Genomic DNA, 23,268 nt, shown 5'->3' with positions numbered 1-23,268 from the left:
ATATCTTCGGGAAAATAACAATTGCCTTGAACGTATCAATATACATTTTAGTTGGTTTGCGTGTTTTCTTTTTGTTAAGCATTGTTTCTGATATCTAGACTGCATATTGTTTGTGCGTTTATTATTCTTTACAATATAAAAAACTCAATGCATACACATATATAATATGTTTTATTAAAATTTTTTAAAGGAGAAATATTGATATACGTACCAATATTGCTGATCAAAATATTGCTAAGGCTAATTTGCTACAATTTTGCAAATACAAAATTGCGAAATTTGGCGATTAACTTCTATATGACTTTGGAATGCTAAAACCTGATACTTGTATTGCAATTTAATGCGTAAAAATTTGATGCGTATATTTCATACTTTGTTAAATATAATAGAATTTAATAGAATTTATTAATAGAATTAAGAATATAATAAAATTGCTTTAATGTGATACATAAATAGATATTAATCTGTTATCTGTATGTAGTATTCTGTACGATACCTTAATTTTATTATTTTAGTAATTTTTAATTACTGAAGATTTTGCTTTCGATAACGGTAAAAATAAAAATTCTGAAATCTTATAATTTAAATAATTTGCGTACTCAAATTTTGCTGCTTTAATCGTTAAGTTTACGTGATAATTCGACGTAATCAGAACACAAATAATTGATATCATTAAGTACATATTTTCGACGCGATGCGATATATTATCGTTGGATAAGTCAGATAGGGCCTTACGTTCCAATGCGGCGAGAGCGCGCGTCTGTAATGCTAGTATATTAGAATCTGCATTTTCTTGGTCTTAGTATGTCACTAAATTCAGTAGTGAGAACATATACACGAGTTTAGTTCAAGACACCTCCAATTTCAAAGAATATCTACACATTATCAAGTTTGTTTTGTGTACCTATATTTTATATAAATTAGTTACTTTTAATATTTTTGAAATGTTGAACTACAAATTAAATACTACAAATATTTGCAGCTGAAATTAACGTTTGTTGTAATGGCTGACATAATTGTACGGAAAGCTATACGTGAAGATTGCAAAGCTCTCATGGCACTTGTACAGGTATTTATAAATTTTGTTAATAATGAATCTTAAATAGTATAAAAATATTAAATATATTTTATAGGAATTGGCGAACTATCACAGACGACCCAACAACGCAATAAAAATTGATTACAAAAGTAACTTTTTTACATTATTATTTCTATATCATTTAAATAACTTTTTAAAAGTAGTGCCAAAATAATTGTTTGAAATAATTCTTTAGCATTAGAAAAAGATGGCTTTGGCGAGAAACCCTTATTCTTCTGTTACGTGGCAATATATGATAAAAATCTCATTGGTTACGCTTTTTGTTCGTACATTTATTCTCCACGGGTCGGAAGATCTATATACATGACAGATCTTTACGTGACATCGGATTTTCGACAGAAACACGTTGGCAGTCAAATTTTACAAGCAGTCGCGAAAGTATAATACGTTCCATTTATTTAATTAGAATTTTATACGTAGTATTTTATATGTGTTTGAAAAAAATTACAAAATTTTTATAGGACGCATTAGAGAATAATTGTCATCAATTGGATTTCCTAGTTCTCAATTCGAACCCAGCACAACAATTTTACAAAAAACTAGGGGCTAGTGATGTGACGATTGGAGAACAGTGGCATCATTATTGCTTTGCTAATGAAGTGTTGAGAAAATTAGCGTCTGGCAAATAGAATAAGTCAAAATATAGCAGCTGATGGTAGTGTTTTAATAGTGAATAATAAACGTTATTAGCTGGTTTAGTAATTAATAGACAAATTAGTAGACAAATTACTATATGGTAGAAAATTTCTTTATAATAAATAATAATAGTAATAAAGAAGAGTGGCACTTTAGTGCCAAAATTTGCCCATGAGAAAAACGTTTAAAATCGGTTTATTTTTATATTATTGGATTTGCTGAACTAGAATATGAAGCTTAAAATTTTCCACAATGCGCGGAACTTTGTGAAAATGCAATTTTTCTAAACGAAAGTCTCATTTTGTAGCCAATATTTTTTAATGAACAAATGGTAAATGTGAACAAAAGAAGCGTTCTTTTATTAATGTTTGAGAGAGAGAGAGAGAGAGAGAGAGAGAGAGAGAGAGAGAGAGGGGGGGGAAGGAAGAGAAAGTAAGAGAAGAGGGCCGCATGCTTCGTGAACTAGACATCTTTATAAAAAGCTCGATATCATCGGCTTGCTTAAAGTATAATGCTTTGAAAAGATCTGAAAAAGGGCTATAAGAATATGCAATAAAATGTAGGAAGTCCTATTTAAAAAATGTAAGGTAACCTTATCCTTTGGCGACGCCACTCAAGGTCGAACTAATAGCGCCAGTAAATAGATGGCTTGAAACTTTACAACTTTTATCTGAAACACTTTTTCCTATAATGCTTAGTTTTCGAAATATTTTGCTATCTAAGCACTTTTTATTGTATATACCCTGTAAAAAAGAATACTATAGAATAAAAACAGAGGACTAATTATATTCAGATAATACATATGACTGATTTCCCATGAATAAATGGGAAGAAATAGATCCAAATGTATATATATTCACGTATGTATACACAAATGTGCAGTATACATAGCGTTTATCGTGACCGACATACTGCAGCCTAACGAAACGGATTAGACGCTACAAAACAGAAGAGATAAAACTTCAGCAATCTTCACGCGGTGTATCTTGGGTAAATCTAATACTGATAGTGATAACAGAAATGTATGTACATAAATGTATGTACATAAATGTATCATGCACATACGCACTCATGCACACATGCACTTGTTCATATTATTATGCGTCATGCAAAAATATTAATTAAAAAAATTTCATTTTGTTCACAGTTATTTATTCATTAAAAAATAGTGGCTGCAAAACAAGGATTTCGTGTAGAAAAACTGCATTTTCACAAAATTCCCCGCATTGTGGACAATTTTAAGCTTCATTTTCGAGTTCAGTAGATCCAATAATATAAAAATGAACCGATTTTAAACGTTTTCCTCATGGACGAATTTTGGCACTAAAGTGCCACTCTTCTTTACTTTATTATAAATAATGTACATACACCAAATTTAATATAAAGCTATATATTAAAAAACAAATAGTTGAAAAATTTTTAATTTATATTATTACTGTAATAAATAATATATATATTCGTGACATTTGGCCTCTTCATAAATACATATAAAATACATATAAATATGCCAAGTGATTTTTATATATTCGCGTGTATCGATGCATATAACGCTTTAATAGCCTAAAATTAACACTAAGATAAATATAAAAGAAATATAAAGGATTTTTCTAGCTATGTCTTATTCGCATCAGTATAATGATGATCGCAAACAATCGATAATATTGATTAATTAAGACTATAAATGAGGTTTTCTTGCTTATAAAAGACAAACAAAAATTTGAAAATTGGTTCTTATAATTTAAAAAAATTTCTACAGACAGTTTGAGAAATCTTTATTAGCTAACAAGGGAAATTCAGCAAGCATTATAAATGCTTGAATAACTGTTGTATGAACATTTTCCACAGGAAGCATTACACATACAATATATTAAGTGATGTATGAAATGCAGAAACGAAGATGGCTTTTAAAATAAGAATAGCAAACATACATATTAAATAATGTATATATTTTATATATCTCCAAATAGAACAAAAAGTCCTAATAATATATTTGTCCAAAATGATTATTAAAAGTCACATTTCGATTAACCGCGATTTATTTTAACTCACCTACATGATAACTTTTCGAAAACGAATTTTTTATTTTTATAGAAAAGGTTATCATATATAGCTAACTGCAATCAATTAATTTATTGACTCAAACAGAATATATCAAAATAAAAACGTTAAAACATATCACGATTAATCGAAATAGACATTAGACCTTGAAAAATTGATTTTTTGTGAAACTGATTTTATCATTATTTGTCCCCCTTTATCCTACAACTTTTTGTCTGAAATATTCTTTCGTATCTTGCGTATTTTTCATTAAAGATAGTAAAGAATAAAAAATATGTATAGTGTATAATTATGATTTTCTCTATATAGTCTCTTTTGTACGTAGCTTCATAACAAAAAAATTTACAGTATCACAATTAATATATTAATAATATATAGATTCAATAGTCACGGATAAATTGTGATATGTCCCTGTAAGATTATCAAAAGTTTACATCGTTATTTATTGCGGCGAGGTTCCACGCAAAGCTAATACCTATAAAAGCCGTTCCAAATAGCCAAAACTCATCAATCTAGGGATCCTGTCTGCGACTACTATCAGTCGTGCGCGCCGTCGCCGCGTCGCCAGCGAACGCGCGTCGGGCGATGGGGTAATGAAAGAAAAAGTGTCGCCGCCCGTGTCGAGCTTTAATTGTCATCCTTTATTGGACGGTCACTCGTTGTCACGTCAAGACAGTCGCGGCGACGTATAAGCTCACGGCAGATCACTCTGGCACGCGTCTCTTCTGCCCCTTCCCCCCCACCCTCCTTCCTTTCTTCCTTCCCCCGTTCTCTTTTCTTCACCGAAGAGAGAAGAGTTTCAGCTCCCACTTGCTCGGTTCTCGTCGGCACCACGGGGGATATCTCTGAGAAAGAGACGCCAGATGAGAGAGCGATAGAGAGTCGCTTGTATAATTCATGGGACCGCCCGGCGTTCGTGGTCGATGGATCAACCCCGGCCGTGCCGCTACGCCTCTCTCGTTCTCCCCTCCCTCCGTCCGGTCTCCCTGCGATAGTAACCCCCGCAGCATCTCAATGCTGACCGACCAGCAGATTAGCCCAAGGAAATTGCCAAACTTCTCTTCGCTCCGGCAGGAAAGTCGATTCCGAAAGTCGTTCCTCAAACGGCCAGTAACGTCTGCCGGGCGGCTGCGCCCTCCCTCCCTCCCTCCCTCCGCGTCTCTGTCTCTTAAACAAACTAATGCGCTGTAACTTCGTGCCATTCTGTGCCGATGGGCTTTTACGCGTCTCCTTTTGCGTTTGCGCCGAACGCTGGGAAGACTTTCGGGGGTACCGAAGGAACAAACAATAATACTCGATTTACGAGAAGGGGAGGGTGAACCACTCGCCCGAAAGTTTCTACACTAATTTCATAATATTTGCGCGCTCTTTGTAATAGCACATAAGTAATGTAATTCGGGGCGATTTCTTCTTAAAACTCGGTTAAAAAATTTAACGATCGAAGATATGAGCCACTAATGAGACAATTAGAATATCAATCTAAAAGATCAGTCAGCGATATTGTTTTTCACTAACATTATCCGATCTTACAAAACAACGGCATTTATTTTGGTTTGCGTTAAAATGAGATAAAATGTACAATTAATGCGCAAACGATTCGATTATAACGGAGATTTGCCGCGAAATTGCCTTCACGCTCATTTAATGATACAAACTTCCAATTACCAGTAACAGGCGAGGCAACGGCGAAGGTAAGCAAGCGGAAGATGAAACGCCACGAAGATGGTAAAAGAGCCGCCTCAATCGACGTCGAACAGTTCGACGAATGGAAATATATATATCTACGTACGGTAATGCGATTAAAGGGGGAGAGATCTAGGAGAGCGCGGGCGGCTAGGAGAGAAGGGGAAGAAGGAGGGAGAGCGAGAGGGGGGAGGGGAGAGAAAGAGAGACGGAACGCGCGTTAAAAAGAAAATCCCCGAGAAGGAGGAGAAAATATTTCCATAAAATCCGCGGAGACGATGCCTTCGAGGGAAAGCCAATGTTAGTTCTCGTTCGGTGGATTCGCCGGAATCCGAAATCCGTCCTTGCGGTTTGTCGCAGCCGGGTCTCAGACGTCAACGCGATTTCATCCCGCCGTAAAATATATAACTTCTCTATAGACCCGCCGCGTGAGAGAGCGAGAGAGAGAGAGAGAGAGAGGAGAGTATTCCTCTCGCGCGAGCTTGTCTTTCGAAAACTTGGAGATTATAACGACACGTCACGCGGCCGACGAATTTCCGGCCGTCTATTTACGTTTATTAAACACATCGTTGTAATAAGATTATTATTAATTCGTAGCTGCAGCGAGATTATATTGAGAACATTGCGCGATGTTATTCATCGTGTATTTGCGGTAATATGAGGTATATGGGGAAAACGTTATTGTGCGAATTCGAACAGCGTAAGCAAAGAAACTCTAGCTGCTTAGGTCTGGCCGGGATGAATAGCGATCCAGTAGTTAAATCAGCCGTCTCGCCGACGTACTTCATTAAAGTCAGCGTTCCGTTTACGCTCTTGCCGATTACGCTACGTGTTGCGCGAGTCTTCGCTCACGACAGGATCAGCCCTGAGGCTGGTGTCGAAAGCAGATAATATGGATAGGAAACTCAGACAATAATAATCCTCGATACGCCAGCAGAGAATTCTCTCGCAGTTGTTATTCTGAATAGGGGGACGGTTGCTTAACTGAAATAACGAAAATAATTTCGTCGAATTACTTGAGTTTTAATTAAAATAAGTTAGAATTGAATTAAAAAAAGAATAATATAATTGTTTAATAGAATGCACATATCAAATGTGATGATGCACGTAATACTTAAAAAATATTCTGCGCTTAAAACAAATCTAAAAAAACTTTAAGGAATTTGTTTTAAATTTGTACTCACAATGGAATTTAAGACTTTTGTATAAATATCCCGTAACATTAATTCGCCAGAATTAATTATTATTTTTTAAGAGTGTACCAATTTAAAGATAATTACGAGATAATAATAATAACAATAACGCGAAATTTCCATGATGAACAATGATAAAAAGGTATGATTTATTTGCAACAGAAATGACCTCTAACGAATGAGATTTCAGGAATTTTTTTTCTGTTTACTTCGAGCACACGCGCCACGTGAATTGCGGAAAAATTGTTGGAAAACTAGTTTTTCGGATGTTAATTATACCAAATCGAAATCTTTATTGAATATTGCAATTCAAACGAACGATCGGCTACTACCTGCACACGCCTCAGGCCTTTCGCGCGAATGACGGCATGTATTTAGTAGTCTCACATCGGAATCAGGAAGCCGGAAATGACAGCGGCTGGAATCCGAGGTGGCAGACGGGTAACGTATCGAGAGCCAAAGGAGAGAGAAAGGGCCACGGGGTATCGCCATAAGGGAGACTCGCTGACGGCGGTAAGATTGATTGGAGTCACGGGATGGAAAATTAACGGTCTAGCCCGGGTGGTCCAGGGTTGGGCAAAAGGTGCAGGAAGGCGCCGCAGTCGAGGGATGGCGCCGTGACAGCCGCCGCATACTAATTCCTCACCTCCCTCACCCTTCCTCACGCTCTGTCTTTCTCTCGTTCTCTCCTCACTGTCTGTCTTTCTCCATTTCTCTTCCCGCTGTTCCTCGTCCCCTCCCCCACCCCCTCCCTCTTCTTCGTCACCCAGCATCTACGAGCTGTTTTAGCCACCCTTAACCGCGCGCATCCACGCCCTCCCGCTCGGCCGCTTCGCGAGGAAATGCCTTCCGGCGGACACCATTGGCTACTTTATCGAGATCACCGTTTGGAAATACGGTCCCGAACAAAGGGCAGAGCCCTGATAGAATTATAACTACGTTATACCGGCCCGTGTAACCCTTTCTGATCGTTACGGGATATATTAACTAGAGACTCGGCAGGAAAACGCGGGAAAACCCAATCGTGAAAACATCTCACGGAGAAATTGCTCGGAGCCATTCGGAGATCTGTCAAAACAGAAAAACTCACACAACATCTCTTACACTTTTTTGTCACGTGTATAATAGCGTTTTTCACTGGTCGCACTGGTGCGCATTTTTCGAGAGCAGCGTGTTTCATTGGGCTTTTCAGTGCGCACGAAGTCGGTGCGCGCTGTTTCACTGAAAGCTTAATACCGAGGTTTTGCATTTTAGTGCAGAAACTCGGCACGAGCTTTAAGCGACGGTGTCGGTGCAGTGCCGGTGCCGGTGCGCATTCAGTTCCTTCCAGTGAAAAACGCTATAAGAACACGCGACGACACGTTTCGCAGAAGGAAGCCAAGCTGCTCTCCAAACCGGCGACATTGATATAATCCCATAGGATATCATCGCGGATCGTCGCAACATTCGCCTTGAGACTCGCCTGGTTGGCACGTTAATGGATCGATGCATCACAAGGCGCGTTAATGTAACGAGCCGTAGGTCGATAATTATCAAAGAGGGCTTTGACTTCGTGTTTACGAAGGCCTAGGGGCACGGGGGGTCAACGGGGTCGAATATGTATCGGCCGGAGGGCTGCTGATACAACCTGTATATCTGCTTCTCCAATCACTAATTAAATCAAACGGCCGAACGTCTTCGATCGATATGTTATAGCGAGAGATTTCGTCGCGAGTAATTACAGACATGTAGTGGCAGCTGCTGACAAAAGCGGGTCGGCATTGCACCGCTACTACCATTGTTTCGCGGAATTGGGTTACGCGATCGTAACCCGACGAAGCCTGGCAATTTCCTGCTTGTCGTGCCGCGCCGAGATTCGATGACGCCTACGGCAAATTATTTCCTACGGATCTGTCGTCGATTTAGTTAATGATCGCGGTCCGACCGCAATAATGGCAGCATCGGCGATTGGTGACCATCGGCCTGGTCGCCTAACGCCGTACGCGTACCGTGAACGATTTACAATTCGGACTGCGTGCAGTTTAATTACGTCACGCTGCGATACGCGAGATAAAGAAAGTATGTAGTACGGTATAAGAGTTACCGGATCTTAATGAATCTTTTCTCATAAGATTATCGAGGAAGCGATAATTTTTAATGATATAATAATTCAAAATATGAGAAACCTTTGACAAACAAAGAAATCTTGAGAAAAGGAAGTAAACAATGACATCATATTCTTCAATTAATTTCAAATAGATATTAAAATATAGCTTAAATTATTTTCAAATATGTATATATAAAATTGGAAATTAGAAAGATACGATGAACAATATATGATCACGTTCGATATTTGCGCCAAAGAAAAATAATTTTAAAATAAACTAAAAAAGCTTTTCAAAACGATATTCCAGGTAGTTTCTTTTTTTTTTAATAATTTGTATTTTAAAATAATGTTATATATTTTGCAAATTTTGTGATTCAAACCCCACTCCTAAAAGCGCTCGTGTTTAAAATGCTTTAAATAAAATTTACTGTCTGACTGTAAAATCATTTACTGTCATTACTATACTTAATTTTCAATTTTCTAACGTCTCTTACTCCCCTGAATCAGTTTTGATACCTCAAACTTATTGCACGCCTTAGTATATCTGACGTTCTACAAATAATTTCATTGGTTTCCTAATGTATGTAATTCATACTACTAGTGCTACGATACGTTAACAATTACTCGCGCAGTGAATAACATTTAGATATCTGAACGTCTTGCGTTACTCGTCGCATGATGGAAGGAGAAATTGGATGGAAGGCAAATGAGTGAATAGTAAAGCGAGCAACAGATCGTTTGGTGACGTACCGATGAAAAGGGATGATGCTATTAGACTAATTAGAGCGTCTTAAGACTTTTATGAGTTCTCCTCGCTCATCAGCGAAGTTTTAAATACATTTTGAGATGCGTATAAATTTTGAAACGTGCCGTGTAGATTTTAGGATGTACAAATTTTACAAACAATGAGAGAGACCGCGCGATATATTTCTTTTCCATCTCTACTACTCGTATAGATTCTATTTTTTGCGACTAAATGCTTAATTAAAAATTATCTCTACATTGTATATCTGATTTTTTATTCACGGTAAATTTCCATCGTAATTTTTGATATAATTATTAATGCTCAGCGAAACTCTGTCTTGCAACGTTACGGCAATCTGTCTTTAAATTAAATTTTGATCAGGTCGGCAGCCAAATCTCTAGACTTTAGTGCGCTACAAACGCATATTAATCGGGCATAATGAAAGAGTTGATTCGTCGGCGGAGGTCGCCGACACGTTAACTGGTCCAATCATCAATCAGCCCAGTGAAGCTAAATGGTCAGGACAACGGGTTTTAATATCTCCTGAGGAAAATAAAAGTTAGCGCGATAAATCAAAGGTGAAAAGTCGCTGCCTTACTTTCTCTCTCTTTTCCTCTTGCCTCTTTTTTCTCCTTCCTTTCCTTCTCTTATTCTCTCTCTCTCTCTCTCTCTCCCTCCCTCCCTCCCTCCCTCCTTCCCTCTCTCCCTCCCTTCCTTCCTCCCCCTTTCTCTATTTTTCTCTTTCTCTCTCACTTTCTTCTGCCTTCTCGCTTTTTCCTCATTGCGCTCTCAGCTTTAATCTCTTCGCCTTCCATCGGTGACTTGCAAAAATGATAAATGAATTTCATCCACCGCGCGCGTGCCATATTTATATCTATAAAACTGGATGGTAGCGTCATAATAACCACGGTGACGAACGACGACAATTTCTGATGGCAACAATCGCAATTTGTTCGCACTGATATTGAAATATTGATCCTTATGCGTGGAGAAGTTTACGGACGACAATGACAATCGCAAATTCAGTGTCTCGCCATCCAATTTTCGACGATACAAGTTTTATTGATTTACATTCGCACCGCCCGTCTCGCGCGCCCGCACGCGCGCGCGCGCGCGCGTGTGTGTGTGTGTGTGTATGTACGGTGACAAACGCGTCGCGAGATAAAGTTACACGTCGGCATGTCGTTGTTGTAATTTTTGCGGCAAACACTGCCGCCCGAACAAGGGGTAAAACGGGGGTTGAAAGTCATTTGGGTATTATCTTACGGAAAAGACGGCGGCTACATATTTGCATTACGTTCGCGTGTGTAAACACGTCTGCTGAGGCGCATACTTTGTCATCCTATCCTATTTACCTTGGGGAGAACGCACCTCCGCCGCGTGCATAGCGTGCACCTCCCCCTCTACAACCGTGTCGCTTAGTAATCGCTCAGGTGCTTGTGACAAATAGCAATGACCTTTTTCGCTATGGGCAATTCTCCACATCGAGGCTATCAATAGATATTACCTAACTTTTAAAATTATGCCGCAGAACGTAACAAAAAAAAAATAACGACACAGAACGCGGAATAGATAAGCTAATTAATTCTAAGAACTGATATTTCATTAAGAATTAATAAAGTATCAAAAGAAGGGCTTAATATCACAGCACTAAATTCCGTGCAAGGCTCACAAGCCCAGCTTCCTTTGATACTTTATTAATTTTAAATTATATAAGCCATTAGGATAGTTGTTAATTTAATTTAGAATTGCGTTCGTTTTTGAAGATTAAGAGAACATATTCTTCAAATCTACAATCTTGTCTCTTAGTAATTGCTTAGGTGCTTGTGACAAATAGCAATGACCTTTTTCGCTATGGGCAATTCTCCACATCGAGGCTATCAATAGATATTACCTAACTTTTAAAATTATGTCGTAGAACGTAACAAAAAAAAAACGACACAGAACACTGCGGAATAGATAAGTTAATTAATTCTATGAACTGATATTTAATTTAGAATTGCGTTCGTTTTCGTATTGAGAGAACATATTCTTCAAATCTGACTCTTAATCTTTTAGCCCCTATTGCATTATACGTATCTTGAATATACTTGAATTGAAATATATATAATATGTTTTAGCAACTTTATTTTATTTTTTATATTGTGCAAAAATTTAATTAGAAATAAAGAGTTGATGATTGAAAATGTCTATATAGTACAGTAATGCTTACAGTATTGCCTATAGAAAAAAAAACGCATGTAACAGGATAAAAATGCAATTAAAGTAAATTTTCTAGCAGTAGAATACAAATAATTATAACACTGTTACTGCGACACCGATATTTCCTCAGCGATGAGCGCAATAATTATATAACAAAGTCATCAATACTAACCAATTTTAATTAATACCATACCCTGCGACATTTTTAGCAGAGACTTCTGCAGCGTGCAGTCTAGCCACGGACAACTGCAGTCAGTAATAAATCCAGCCGACGACGTGTTCGCTAAAGACAAATGATGAAATTACGAATAATTATTCAGGTATATACCCCTCCGGATAAGTTACGCGTGGAGGCGCGTGCAGGGGTGGAAGGCACGGATGTCGGTAGTATGTACGGTAGGGAGTAAAATATGATGTAGAGTTTGGCCGGCTTGGCCGGCGCTATACGGCGGCTAATACGTTCCGGGAGAGAAGTTAGTAACAGGTGGCGCGAGATCCATAATATCGCGCGGTGTAGTAGAATTTACCCAATCTACGGGAGGACAAAAGTATTTTGTCTGGCTGTGTGTAAATATGTATAGGCGTAACACGTAATTCCACGCGGTCCGTTTTCATTTTAATTCCGTGTTTGTTTCCACGTAATTTCTCGAGTTACCCTAAAAAGTACACGAGGGTTCGAAATAATGCATATTCTCTTGCCTTCCTTAGATAAAAAAAAAATGTAAGCAGTCGCGGGAGCAGGCCGGTAACAATAGGTATGAAAACAAAAAGAAATACGAGCGGTACCATAGATTGAAATCGAGGATGAGGGTTTGAGAGAACGCGTTTCTTTGAAACACTGAAAATAATTGTGTTTTTTTTCTCACGAAAATTGCGAAAAAAAGCATGATGAACGAAGAAAGATCGAGCCTTCTTGTACGATTGGGAAATATGCGAATATTAATGTCGGAGCCCTACGATTAATTTCGTGTGAATTATGCGATGTAGATCCAATTTTTAAGGATGGAAACTTGCTTTGTGTGTTGCAGTGTCTGCACCGCCAAGTACCAGTCCTAGCCCGTCTACAACGGAGGTTCCCAAAAAAGGTAAGATATACTTATTTAGAGATCCCACGCGACGGTTGTTATATAAATTGCAAAACTGATAAATCATTGCGCGTCGCGCTAGAATTACACCAAAATTTGATGCTTCCATATATACCATATACGTACAGCATATATGTATATCATACATACTATATATATCACAATCGATATTATTCACGTCGTATTCGCTAGCTTGAATCTAATTTTCCAACGCGCGTTTACTTTTGCAGATTGGGAATTCATGGCGGAGATGAATAACTCTGTTTACGGAAATCCAAGTTCGCTGACAATTCAAAATGAGAAGAATATCAAGACAGGTGAGTACCCGAAGCGGTATATATCTTCTTTTTACGTAATTTCGAACGTAACCATCATCGTAATTTCGCGAATTATGGGATTGATTCCGCGACTTCGCATTTCAACGAAGTGGTGCCAGTCGTCGGCTGTCACGCGAGCGTAAACGAAGAGTAACAAGCACACTTGAGATATATTTAGAAAGAGTATTCTCGCGGATCTTTATATATCGCTATCCGAAAGGAACACATCAATCATTTAGATCTTTCTTACACGTTAAAAAAAAAAGCGAAAGTAATAAGACAGAGAACAGAATTTATAAATAACGTAATGTCAAAAATGGACAAAAGGAGAAATTTAATTTAAATGGAATATTTTCCACGAATTACGAAGGAATATTAATTTTGGAGGCACATTAAGTGCCACATTAAATGAACGGAATCGATCTGAAATTTTCTGCTGTATTTATATACGTTCGCTATGAGTATCATTATGAAACATCTTGGCGAATATACGAGCGAAGGAAGGAGATTCAAATATTTCAGCTGCAATCTGTATACTCTACACATTAAGTGCCACATTAAATGAACGCAATCGGAAATTTTCTGCTGTATTTATATACCGTTATAAGCATCATTATGAAGCATCTTGGCAAATGTACGAACAAATAAAGGAGATTCAAAAGTTTTAGCTGCAATCTGTATACTTTATACACTAGTAAAATCTCAATCTAGCTAGAGCGGATTTACATATTCAATCTAGCATCACGTATAGTCAAATGCCATCCCATAACTGGATTTTCCAGCAACATACTTTGAATCTCCGGCGCGATTAACTTCGATGTTAACTAGAGCCAGGGGACCCACCAGGGAATCCCGGGAATCGATTGCGGCTTTAAGAGTGGTTTGAAGAAGGGTAAGCAGCTCGCTTTAAAGCTCTCTACAGCGGGCGAAAGAGAACCACGGAAATGAGGTCTATAACAGGATAACAATTGGAATTCTCCGAGAACGGATCTTTCTTTGTATTATACGAAATTATTGAAATGAACGTATAACTGTTTTGACAACACAAATTGTATTATCAAAATAACATATCCTCACTGTTTTATAAATTATTATAAATATTAATGACATAACATTTCCAAAAGAATCGAAACAGCATTCTATAAATTCTATAAAACTGTTAAAATCTGAAGAAAAAAAGATTTCAATTTAATGCATCACGCTACTTTGGAGACCAAGTGTTTACTTAGGAAATCAAAACGTGAAGGTGGCTGTCAAAAAAGTTTAGGTGGAGAGCGAGCGTGGAGAATAAAAAGAATGGAAGAATAAACATAAAGGTAACAGAGAGGCAACTGAAGTGATGTTCGTAACAGGCATACATGAGTGGTGGTTATGTGCAAGAACAGAAAAGATAGATGAATAGATAGAAACGTGAAAGAGAAAGAGAGAGAGAGAGAGAGAGAGAAGAAGAGGGAAAGGGGGAGAGAGAGAGAGAGAGCCGGGAACTAGGGTTGACTGGGGTAGAAGAGATCCGTGTAACATCAATATTTCATGTATGCTAACACGCCGGAACTAATAATGCTCCAGCGAGGAAGACCCAAGAATAATATCAGCCGCCGCTGTGAAGACCGCGTTCTCCGTCCCTATCCACGCCTTTCCCTCCTCACCCTGCCCTCCCCACCCCCTCTATTTCTTTCTTTGTCCTTCGCTTTGCTCTATCACCTAAAACAGCAACGTGCAGCGCCCTAGCGTCCTTTTGCGCCCTGTGTTAAATTTAATCGAAAATTCGTGTCTCGTTGAGCTCTCCGCCGTCTCTACTGTGTCTACCGTGTGTCTCCTCCCTTCCTTTTCTTCTACGTATAACCAATGTCATCGCCCCGGGGGCGGGTTAAGAGACGGCGGAAAGGTGAGAGTGAAAAGATGGTGGGCTGAGGGGGCGAGGTGAGGAAGATGGTTGAATGCGACGGGATGTGGTAAGTTTGAATACGGCATATGTCTCCTTGTCTCTCTTTCTCCTTCTCTCTCTCTCTCTCTCTCTCTCTCTCTCTCTCCTTCTCTATTTGCGGAGGCCGGGAGGAAGGAAAGGACGGGCTGCGAAGGAAGGATGAGGTTTGTAATTGGTGCAACATCTGCGGTCTGCAAGGTGGCATTAATGTTTGCTCCCTTCGTGCTCTCTCGCCCTCATCTCTGTTCCCTCCTCTTCGTTCCCACCCCCTCGATCCCGCCCGGGCTCCGAGAGAATCGCCTTTTTCCCTTATCGCGTTGTTTCTTTTTCTCTTCTCCTTATCCCAGTTACATTTAACCGTGTCTGCTTCCATTTCTCCCGGTTCTTTTAAGCACTTTATTTTTATGTCATCTTCTTTCCTTAACATATCTGTTTGACTTATTCCCTTTTAGTCTGCCAGCGTCTCTTTTTATATCTACCGCGCTACGCTCGTTACGATTCTCTAACAGCTCTCTCTCTCCCGTACGTATTTCGTAGTACATTTTTTCCCAGATAATTTATCTCAGTCCTCGCTATCTCGTCTCTCTCTCTCTCTCTCTCTCTCTTCTCTCTCTCTCCCCGTCTTGTCTTTTTGTAATGCCCTCTTTAAACAATCTAGCGGTCGCCGCCTATTTGCCGCCGTCGCCTCTCGTTATTCGTATCGTTGAAAATTCAAGGGCGCAAGTGTACGCTTAAGATTAAACAGAAGATTTGCTTGAGTTTCCTTCACGCGCGGACGGAAACCCAAGCATAAACAGGCCTTATTTGCTCGTAGTAACTTACGACAATCTGTTGTCGAGAATACCTAAACATAACGCGCGGTGCGTTTTAACTCTTCCCCTAGCATAAGACGGTGTTATTCGTTAAACGAAAAGGCAGTCTTGCTTGCAAAGCACGTCACAATACAAAGCAACAGCGTAAAAATATTTTTATATTTTCCATACATCACAGTTGTATCAATTCGCGCGCGCATAATATTGGAAATAAAAAGATTTTGAGAGCGCGTTTTCCTTTTTTTTAAGGATATCCTAATCTTTCTTTACGCGTGAACATTAACGTGATTGCGACGTGATCGCAGTTTATTAAATACTCGTGTTGCATACCGGTGCTAAGCCGCCGTGTAATTGCCATTGCGGGCGTTTGTCCGTTTACCGTTTTCCCCCTTAAGTCGCATCGCGGCGTATAGTTCGCGAATAGCAAATTGCGTACAGAAGCGACGGTACACGGCGGGCCTACGGCGATAAGTCACTTTGAGGTTTCCGATGGGGAAACCGGGCAAGTATTGTCGCGGTATCGTGACATCTCCCAGAGCACATATGCCCTTAGGTGTCGCTTAATTCCCCGGGGCAGCGTTGTCCGCCTGTAATTCGGGGTGAGCATGTATAGCGATTGGTTTAGCCGCGTGCTTTCGTACGATTAACACGTCCCCTATTCTACTGTACGCGCGTGCACATACAGAGAGAATGAAGGAGCGGAGGCGCGTAACAGCGGCCGCTCTTATTGCGCTTGTGGCTCGGGTCGTGTGAGATATATCGTAATCGCTTCGTCAAATCGCCGAGAAGTCCGAAGATCATTTTATACCATGTTTACTCGCGACGCGATGCCCGCCCGCGATGCGTCGCGTGCGCGCTGACGCTTCCGACGCGAAATTATTTACGACCTGAATTAACATCGTAAAGGCGCATTAATTAGAACGGCGCTCGTGACGCCGCCCGCTCTGTGACAATATTGCGCGCCGCGTGACACGGCCGTATATAAGTTTAGATCTCACAGCGTGCGAGATCTTAGACCTCTGTTAATTTTCTTGGGGCGCAGCCACAGTCGGCCAGCCACCTGGGACGGAAGGAGTATCATTGACTTTGTCGCGTGTACGGTCAACATCCTCCAGACCCCCGCCGTCTGATATCCCAAGGCAAACGTATAACACGCACGCGCCAACACCGAGACCGGTTTGATATTCACGGAATGCAGAATGCAGAACGGGAAACTGAATCCACAATCTCAGCGAAAATAGTTAAACGCGTCTGCGCTGACCTGTCGGACCCGCGCGCGCGAATCGCGCGAACGTGCAGTGAGCAGGAGTATCGCGACCCACCCCGGACGTAAAATCAATGAGGGGTAACTGCGCGAAACGCGTAACTTTTTAGGGGAGACTTATTTGTATCGACAACAGTTTTTTTTTCTGACAGCGGAGTCGCGAGAATCCGGGATTATCAAATCCAAAGGTCGAATCAATTCGTGGGCACGAAGCTTTATCTTCTATTTTTTCTTCTTCTTTTTTTGCCAATTTACGATCTTCCACACGCACGATTCAGTCAGTCTCGAGTGTGAAGGACTAAGTATACTCTCTCGATAAAACACTCTTGTACAATACTGTCGCGATATTCTACTGATACTATCGAAATATTCAGCCATGAGAATCTTATTAGATACATCGGCGCACATACCCCCGGCATTATCTCATTAATAACAAATTAATCCGGATATTGAAATTACGATATACGTATTATTGACAAATTAAGCCCTTAAAAACTACGATTCGTGTTCTTCTCATTTCGAAATATTCGATATCTCAAAATCCACAAGGGGAAAAGATATCAGATAAATGCTATGACATCAGTTTTATATGCGATAAACGAATTTTCAGGTCAGAGTCTCTGAAACTTTTATATTTTTACCTTCTCTTATTGCAACGCGCGGTCGCGCGTCACAGAAAAGCATCGGATTTCCACGCCAGGTTAATAGCTTGCAATGTGTTGATCAACTTCCAAATAATTACGTACGTTCCAGCACATTTATTTTTCACGGGCAATTAATGATGGGGCGAGTATTTTAATTTTTCCGGCCATTTGTAGGGACCAATGCCATCAGACGCAAATTAAGTATAAATTTCATCATTCAATTGATATTTACGTTTTTTAGTTTAACCATGCTCTTTCTCCCCCCCCCCTCTCTCTCTCAATCTAAATCATCTTTCTTTCCTGGAAATTTATTCACGCACAATTTTGTTGCTGCTAACTCTTGCTCGTCGCTGCGCAACGAAATCCTGAACTATTATAGATAACGAAGCTTACACGCTCCCGTGGAGCTTACACGCGTCCATGGCCGCGCGATGAAGGCTATACGTCTGGTTCCCTAAACACGTCGTCGCCCACGCATAGCTACAGAAACAGCCGCGTCGCGATAGAGATTCTCGCATATAGGAAACTATAGAACTGGCCCGGGCGCACGGATATATATATACGTATAGCGCACGTTACACATTGTCACTGCTAATGTTTGGTCGAGATTTGCATACGTCTGTCTAGCCTATCCATTGCGTCGCCGTACAACGGTTGTCTCACCTCGTTGTCCGAGGGTGTATCCGGCGTGGTGGCGGCGGCGGCGGCGGCGGCGGCGGTGGCGGCGGCGGCGGTGGCAGCGGCGGCGGCGACCTTACCCTGTACTACTATCAGCTCGGTACTATACACACGGGCTACGTGAGCGCGCGCGTACGCCGTCATGATCACCCATTACCTTACCCGAAATAGGCTATCGTGCCAAGATCGTGTGCTTTCTCCCCTGCTCTATGTGTCTCACACAACCCTCGCCTTGTCCCTTACCTAAACTGACTGGCACCGCCTCCGGGGCCACGAACTTACAAATCTAATCGCGAGAGAACGAAGACACAAAGCGATATTCACAAGCACCTTTGCTTCGTGGATACCCCAGAATTAAGCCGTAAGTGCAGGTTCTGCCTCTCTGCGGCTTCCGTTACCCGCTGGTTCGCTGCGTTAGCAAAGCTACGTCTACCGGTAGTGGTGCTTTATCTAACTAATTGATGCGCTACCGGCGAGTCTTACGCGCTTTTACGCAGACTTAAAAAAAAGATGATAGAATGCGCATTGATGCGCGATGATCATTACAATCTTGTGATAAATGAGAAACACGCGACATCTGTTCGGAAATATAGATGAACTTGAAAAAATTGTACAACTTCGATAACGATTGTTTATAATTGATAATATAATGCACCATTGCCAGATATTATAATGACATTTTAAATATACACAAGTATAATAAAAAGATATATGATTCGATTTTAAATTAATCTTTAAATTAATCTGTAAATGTAATTTGTTTTTCCAAGAGATAAAGAAAACAATATATATATGAATAAAAAGGTAACAATTTAATAAGCAAGGAGCATCGAAACTTACTGAAGTCATAAAAGGAAGCTTTATCTTTCAAATAATACAATAAACCTTGATAACATATATTTTATATGATTACTGTGTAAAGAAGTAAAAACGTATATTCGAGCAATATATGTCTATTTACTTATGTCATCCTGGTGCGCTTCACACGGCAAGTACACCGGGATAACACGTATACACGATAACACGATAAACCGACACACGTAAGGTCTAGTTGTGTAATTTTATCAAAATATATACTCATCACAAGCTGTTTCGCTGCAAGAATGTAATCCAAAACGCGCGGCGCGGGCTTGTGACAAGCGTGTGTCGTGACACGGATAGAATCTACTTGGCGCGGATAAGGGAATTGTGTTTACTCGGAGTTTGCATACTAGTTAACGCGTTTGCCACCCACTTTATGCGTAACAGGCTCGTAAACATCTTCAGTCGAGAGGGCCACTCGTTGTACGTCCCTTTGTCCGTGGTTCCGCTATGCGAACCACGCAAGTTCTCTCCTTTCGCTCTCCTTCTGTTCTCTCAGATCTCATCTCCTCTGTCCCACCGACGGCTTTGCGCTATAATGTCTCGAAGCGAGATTGAATTTTTAATTTATTCCCATAACGTCCGGGATTCATTCCCATAACATCCGGGAAACAAATTGTCGCCGGTTCGCGGCGGACTTTTCAACGTGGAAGGATATTTTTCTTGGGAATAATCCTTGTATACGTTTCACTTATTATTAACCCCCTCGTCTGGCATCACGTCGATTGTATATATATACACGTAGTGTTTTTTCATAAAAATTCGTTCTCGTGTTTTTCTCCCCAAGGTACCAAGTTCCAGTCGAACCTGAACGAAATCGGAAAATCGGAGCAGAAGTCGTCCGAACTGGACAGAAAAAGAAATTACAACTGGCCTCCCGATAAAGGTGAGTATGACATTAAATTGAATTGAATACGCAGATAAACTTTTTATTTAAATTTTAAAATTTGTAGACGAGAAATTTATAGATTAATATAATCAGGATGTCTGAACAATATGTCGAGAATAGAAAGAGTGCGTTATGTGTGTTTTTCGATAAATACGTTTTTTTTCCCCTCCGTAAGAAACAAAATATTTTACTCTGTGGAATAATTCACCCCGCCAATTGCATTTCCGTTTTTCGCAACATATCTGCTTTTCACGTGGCACCGATATAGAATGGTATTTCGCGTAATACTACGTCAAAAAAATATTCCGTTAATGTCGCTAATGCCGCTAATACATTCGTGTAACGCGGCCGATTAAGCGACGTGTAACGCAATAAAATGTCAGATACCGGACATGCGTTGAACAACAAGCGGGGCTGTCCGTTACTTTATGAGATCCAGCCTCGATGAATTCCCCTCCCCCTCCACTTCTCCCTCCATCCCTCCCTCTCGTCCGTTGCTCTCGTCGCGGAGGGCGAACAAGCCCGTGCACGAGGAGGCAAAACGCGAACGAGTTTTCTCGTCGAAGGTGCGGTTTATCCGGCATTTCGCGGCTCCGCCGTGGCATTTGAGCGGCCGCGTCTACCGCATTTCTGAGCGCGGCCAGGTGTGTAGCACCTTTCATAATTCCGCCGAGCCTTCGGCGTTATCGGATAATTCTTTTCTACCCTCGCATTTTTTCCTCCTTCCACGATTCCGTCTTCACCCCTCCCCTCCACCGTCTCCTCCCCCTCCTCCCGCCCTCTCGCTGTCTCTCTACCGTAATTCGATCCCTGTCCCGGCCTTCCCTCCTTCTGCGCTTCCGCGCGCTACCGTCTCTCAATATCTCGCTCGACCGCGGTTACTTTTAAGAGGAATTTGCATAATGGCGTAGTGTGAAAATCCGTTTTCTCCGCGGGGACGATCGCGATAGTCTCGGAGAAGTAAGGTAATTTCGCATGGAAAAAGCCAGGTTGGAGACCGGTAACGAGGGGAAACCGCGTTGCAAGCTGCCACATGTAAGTGCCGATGGAAAGAATGCCAGAAATATCGGACGTTCTACGGATAATTCTGCAGTGAAATTAACGTCAAATTGCTAAATAGAAACTGTTTGACGAGCGCGGCCGATATGATCGCCGATGAGTTCAATGTCCCCGATGTTATTTCGATGCTGAAAGTGCAAGAAAGATTGTATCTACGTCGCGCGTCACACGTTGATTTTTCATTATGCCGAGTAAACGTGTATATAAACGCTATATACTCTCGTGTCTGGAAAGCGCGTATAAATCTGGAGAACGTATAGCCGGCGAGTTCGAATCTCGAATTACGAATTTAATGAGACGAGACAATTTCCAATTTGCAATTCTCGCGTTTTGCGCGCGCGCAACAATGAAATATAAATATCGACTATATAAATACATAACACATTTCCATCTCGCAATGATGAAGAGGGGGAGAGGAGAGGGAAGGGGGGCAGGGAGAGAGAAAGAGAGCGACGAGAGAGAAGGGTGGGATAGGGCGAGAAATCGCGAATTGAAGGAAGGTAAGATCGCACAAAAGTAGCGAAGCGAAGAATTCTCCCGGGGCAGCGCCAGGGACCGGATAAAAGAAAGGGAGGAAGGAAGGAGGGGAGGAGGGGGTCAGGGAGGCAAGTTACTGCTTGCGAGAGTCTTGGATGCGAGTCGGGAAGACTCTAGAAAGGGCCGCGGAGAACAGAAAAGGGAGGAGGGTGAGGAGGCGTAGGAGAAGGGGGTGGGTGATCCGGCTAGCGGAGGCGACGGCCCACCGGGTTGTTTCTGATTCGTAATTAGAGATGAGTGAGGCCAGGAAAAGGCCGGAGAATGCATTTCTCTCCAAGCGAGTAATAGCTAACGGTACGGTGCAGGCCAACCGGAAGAATAACTGACTTCCCATTTCCCTCCCGCCCCCTCCCTCATCTTTTCTCTCCCTTTTTTCCTTCTCCTCCTCCTCCTCTTCTCTTCCCCCTCGTCTATCCTTATTTCTCCCTTCTGTATCTACTTCGCTTGGGCCGTCGACTAATCGGCACTCACCCCTTTACGCCCGGCTCCGTTTCCTCGGCATATCCTCGCTCGGCGGGAGAGGAATTCTTCCGCGGCAACCCTCCTGCGACGGGGTAACGACAGATTCTCGTCGTCCCAAGCCCTTGATTGTGCATTGACCTCTCGAGACTATCTATGGATCGAGGAACCCTTCCCTTTTTCCCTATAGCATCGCGAGAGCGAACATCCTTCGTGCTATATATTTTCTCGAGATATTAGAAATCTAGTGCAATATATCTGGGGTATAATATTCTAAATGTTAGATTCTGGTATCACATTCTAGAGATTATATTTCAAATATAGCTAATTGTAAGCTATTTGGAAAGAAAATTAAATGATTTATGTACGGAGATTTAATGATGTTAACATCAAAAATTGTGCGGTATTTGTGTGAAAAATGGAACAACAATATTAATATCTAGTCAAATTACGTTATAATGTTCTTATAAATAATAGCTGTATTTGAACTCAGAAATATATATAGCTTCCATAGAAAATCCTCATATTGATCGGCGTGTCAGTCTTAAACAAATATCTTGTCTAATTTCAGATTCAGCAACGGGCGTGATGACGACCGTGACGCTACTACTAATTGCTCTGGCCGTAACGATAATTCGATAAGCAAGAACCCGAAAAAGAAAAAGAAAGCGAACGACGACCTCGTCGTTGATACGCCATCGGTGTTGGCCTCCCTAATTAACGGACTCAATTAAAAAGAAAATAAGAGGAAGAAAAATTAGAACTCAAACAGCACGAAAGACACGACACGCTCACATACAATACACATGTACACACACACACACACACACACACACACACACACACACACACACACACACACAATTACACAAAGTGACACAAAGACTGACTGAAGTAGTTAGCGTCCGTATTAAATGACGGAGAGTAATTTACGCGTGCCAAGTTAGTGTAGCGACGACAGAGTCCACGAGTGGCCAAGAATTGAAGAAGCACGAATCCTCACCGATCTCCCCGCCTTCACCGATTGTGGGTTGTGT

The 23,268-nt window shown here is 40.9% G+C and overlaps 2 protein-coding genes across 4 annotated transcripts in view; both read left to right on the top strand.

Annotated features, from left to right (window-relative positions):
• The window catches only part of LOC105459279 (neurotrimin-like), a 166,252-nt gene extending 143,363 nt beyond the window's left edge, over positions 1-22,889 (top strand). The window contains exons 8-11 of the mRNA XM_011705178.1: positions 12,731-12,787; positions 13,018-13,104; positions 20,075-20,173; positions 22,803-22,889. Of these exons, the coding sequence (XP_011703480.1) occupies positions 12,731-12,787; positions 13,018-13,104; positions 20,075-20,173; positions 22,803-22,873 (314 nt within the window). The 3' untranslated portion in view covers positions 22,874-22,889. The remainder of the gene's footprint in view (positions 1-12,730; positions 12,788-13,017; positions 13,105-20,074; positions 20,174-22,802) is intronic.
• On the top strand, positions 742-2,046 carry LOC105459278 (diamine acetyltransferase 2-like). Of its 3 annotated transcripts, none has more exons than XM_011705177.1 (5): positions 742-889; positions 983-1,069; positions 1,134-1,188; positions 1,275-1,477; positions 1,561-2,046. In XM_011705177.1, exons 2-5 carry the CDS (start codon positions 1,004-1,006, stop codon positions 1,726-1,728), a joined length of 492 nt encoding a protein of 163 aa, XP_011703479.1. In that variant the 5' UTR covers positions 742-889; positions 983-1,003; the 3' UTR covers positions 1,729-2,046. The 3 variants fall into 3 exon arrangements, with proteins under 3 accessions (XP_011703479.1, XP_011703478.1, XP_011703477.1); XM_011705176.1 differs by having other exon boundaries at positions 742-900; XM_011705175.1 differs by having other exon boundaries at positions 742-1,069.
• Positions 22,890-23,268: the final 379 nt, after the last annotated feature.

The sequence above is a fragment of the Wasmannia auropunctata genome, unplaced genomic scaffold, assembly GCF_000956235.1.
Source record: "Wasmannia auropunctata unplaced genomic scaffold, wasmannia.A_1.0 LD334199.1, whole genome shotgun sequence".
In the NCBI taxonomy this organism is placed as follows: Eukaryota; Metazoa; Arthropoda; class Insecta; order Hymenoptera; family Formicidae; genus Wasmannia; species Wasmannia auropunctata.
Note: the sequence above shows the minus strand (reverse complement) of the source record. Positions and strands in the feature narration are given on the sequence as shown.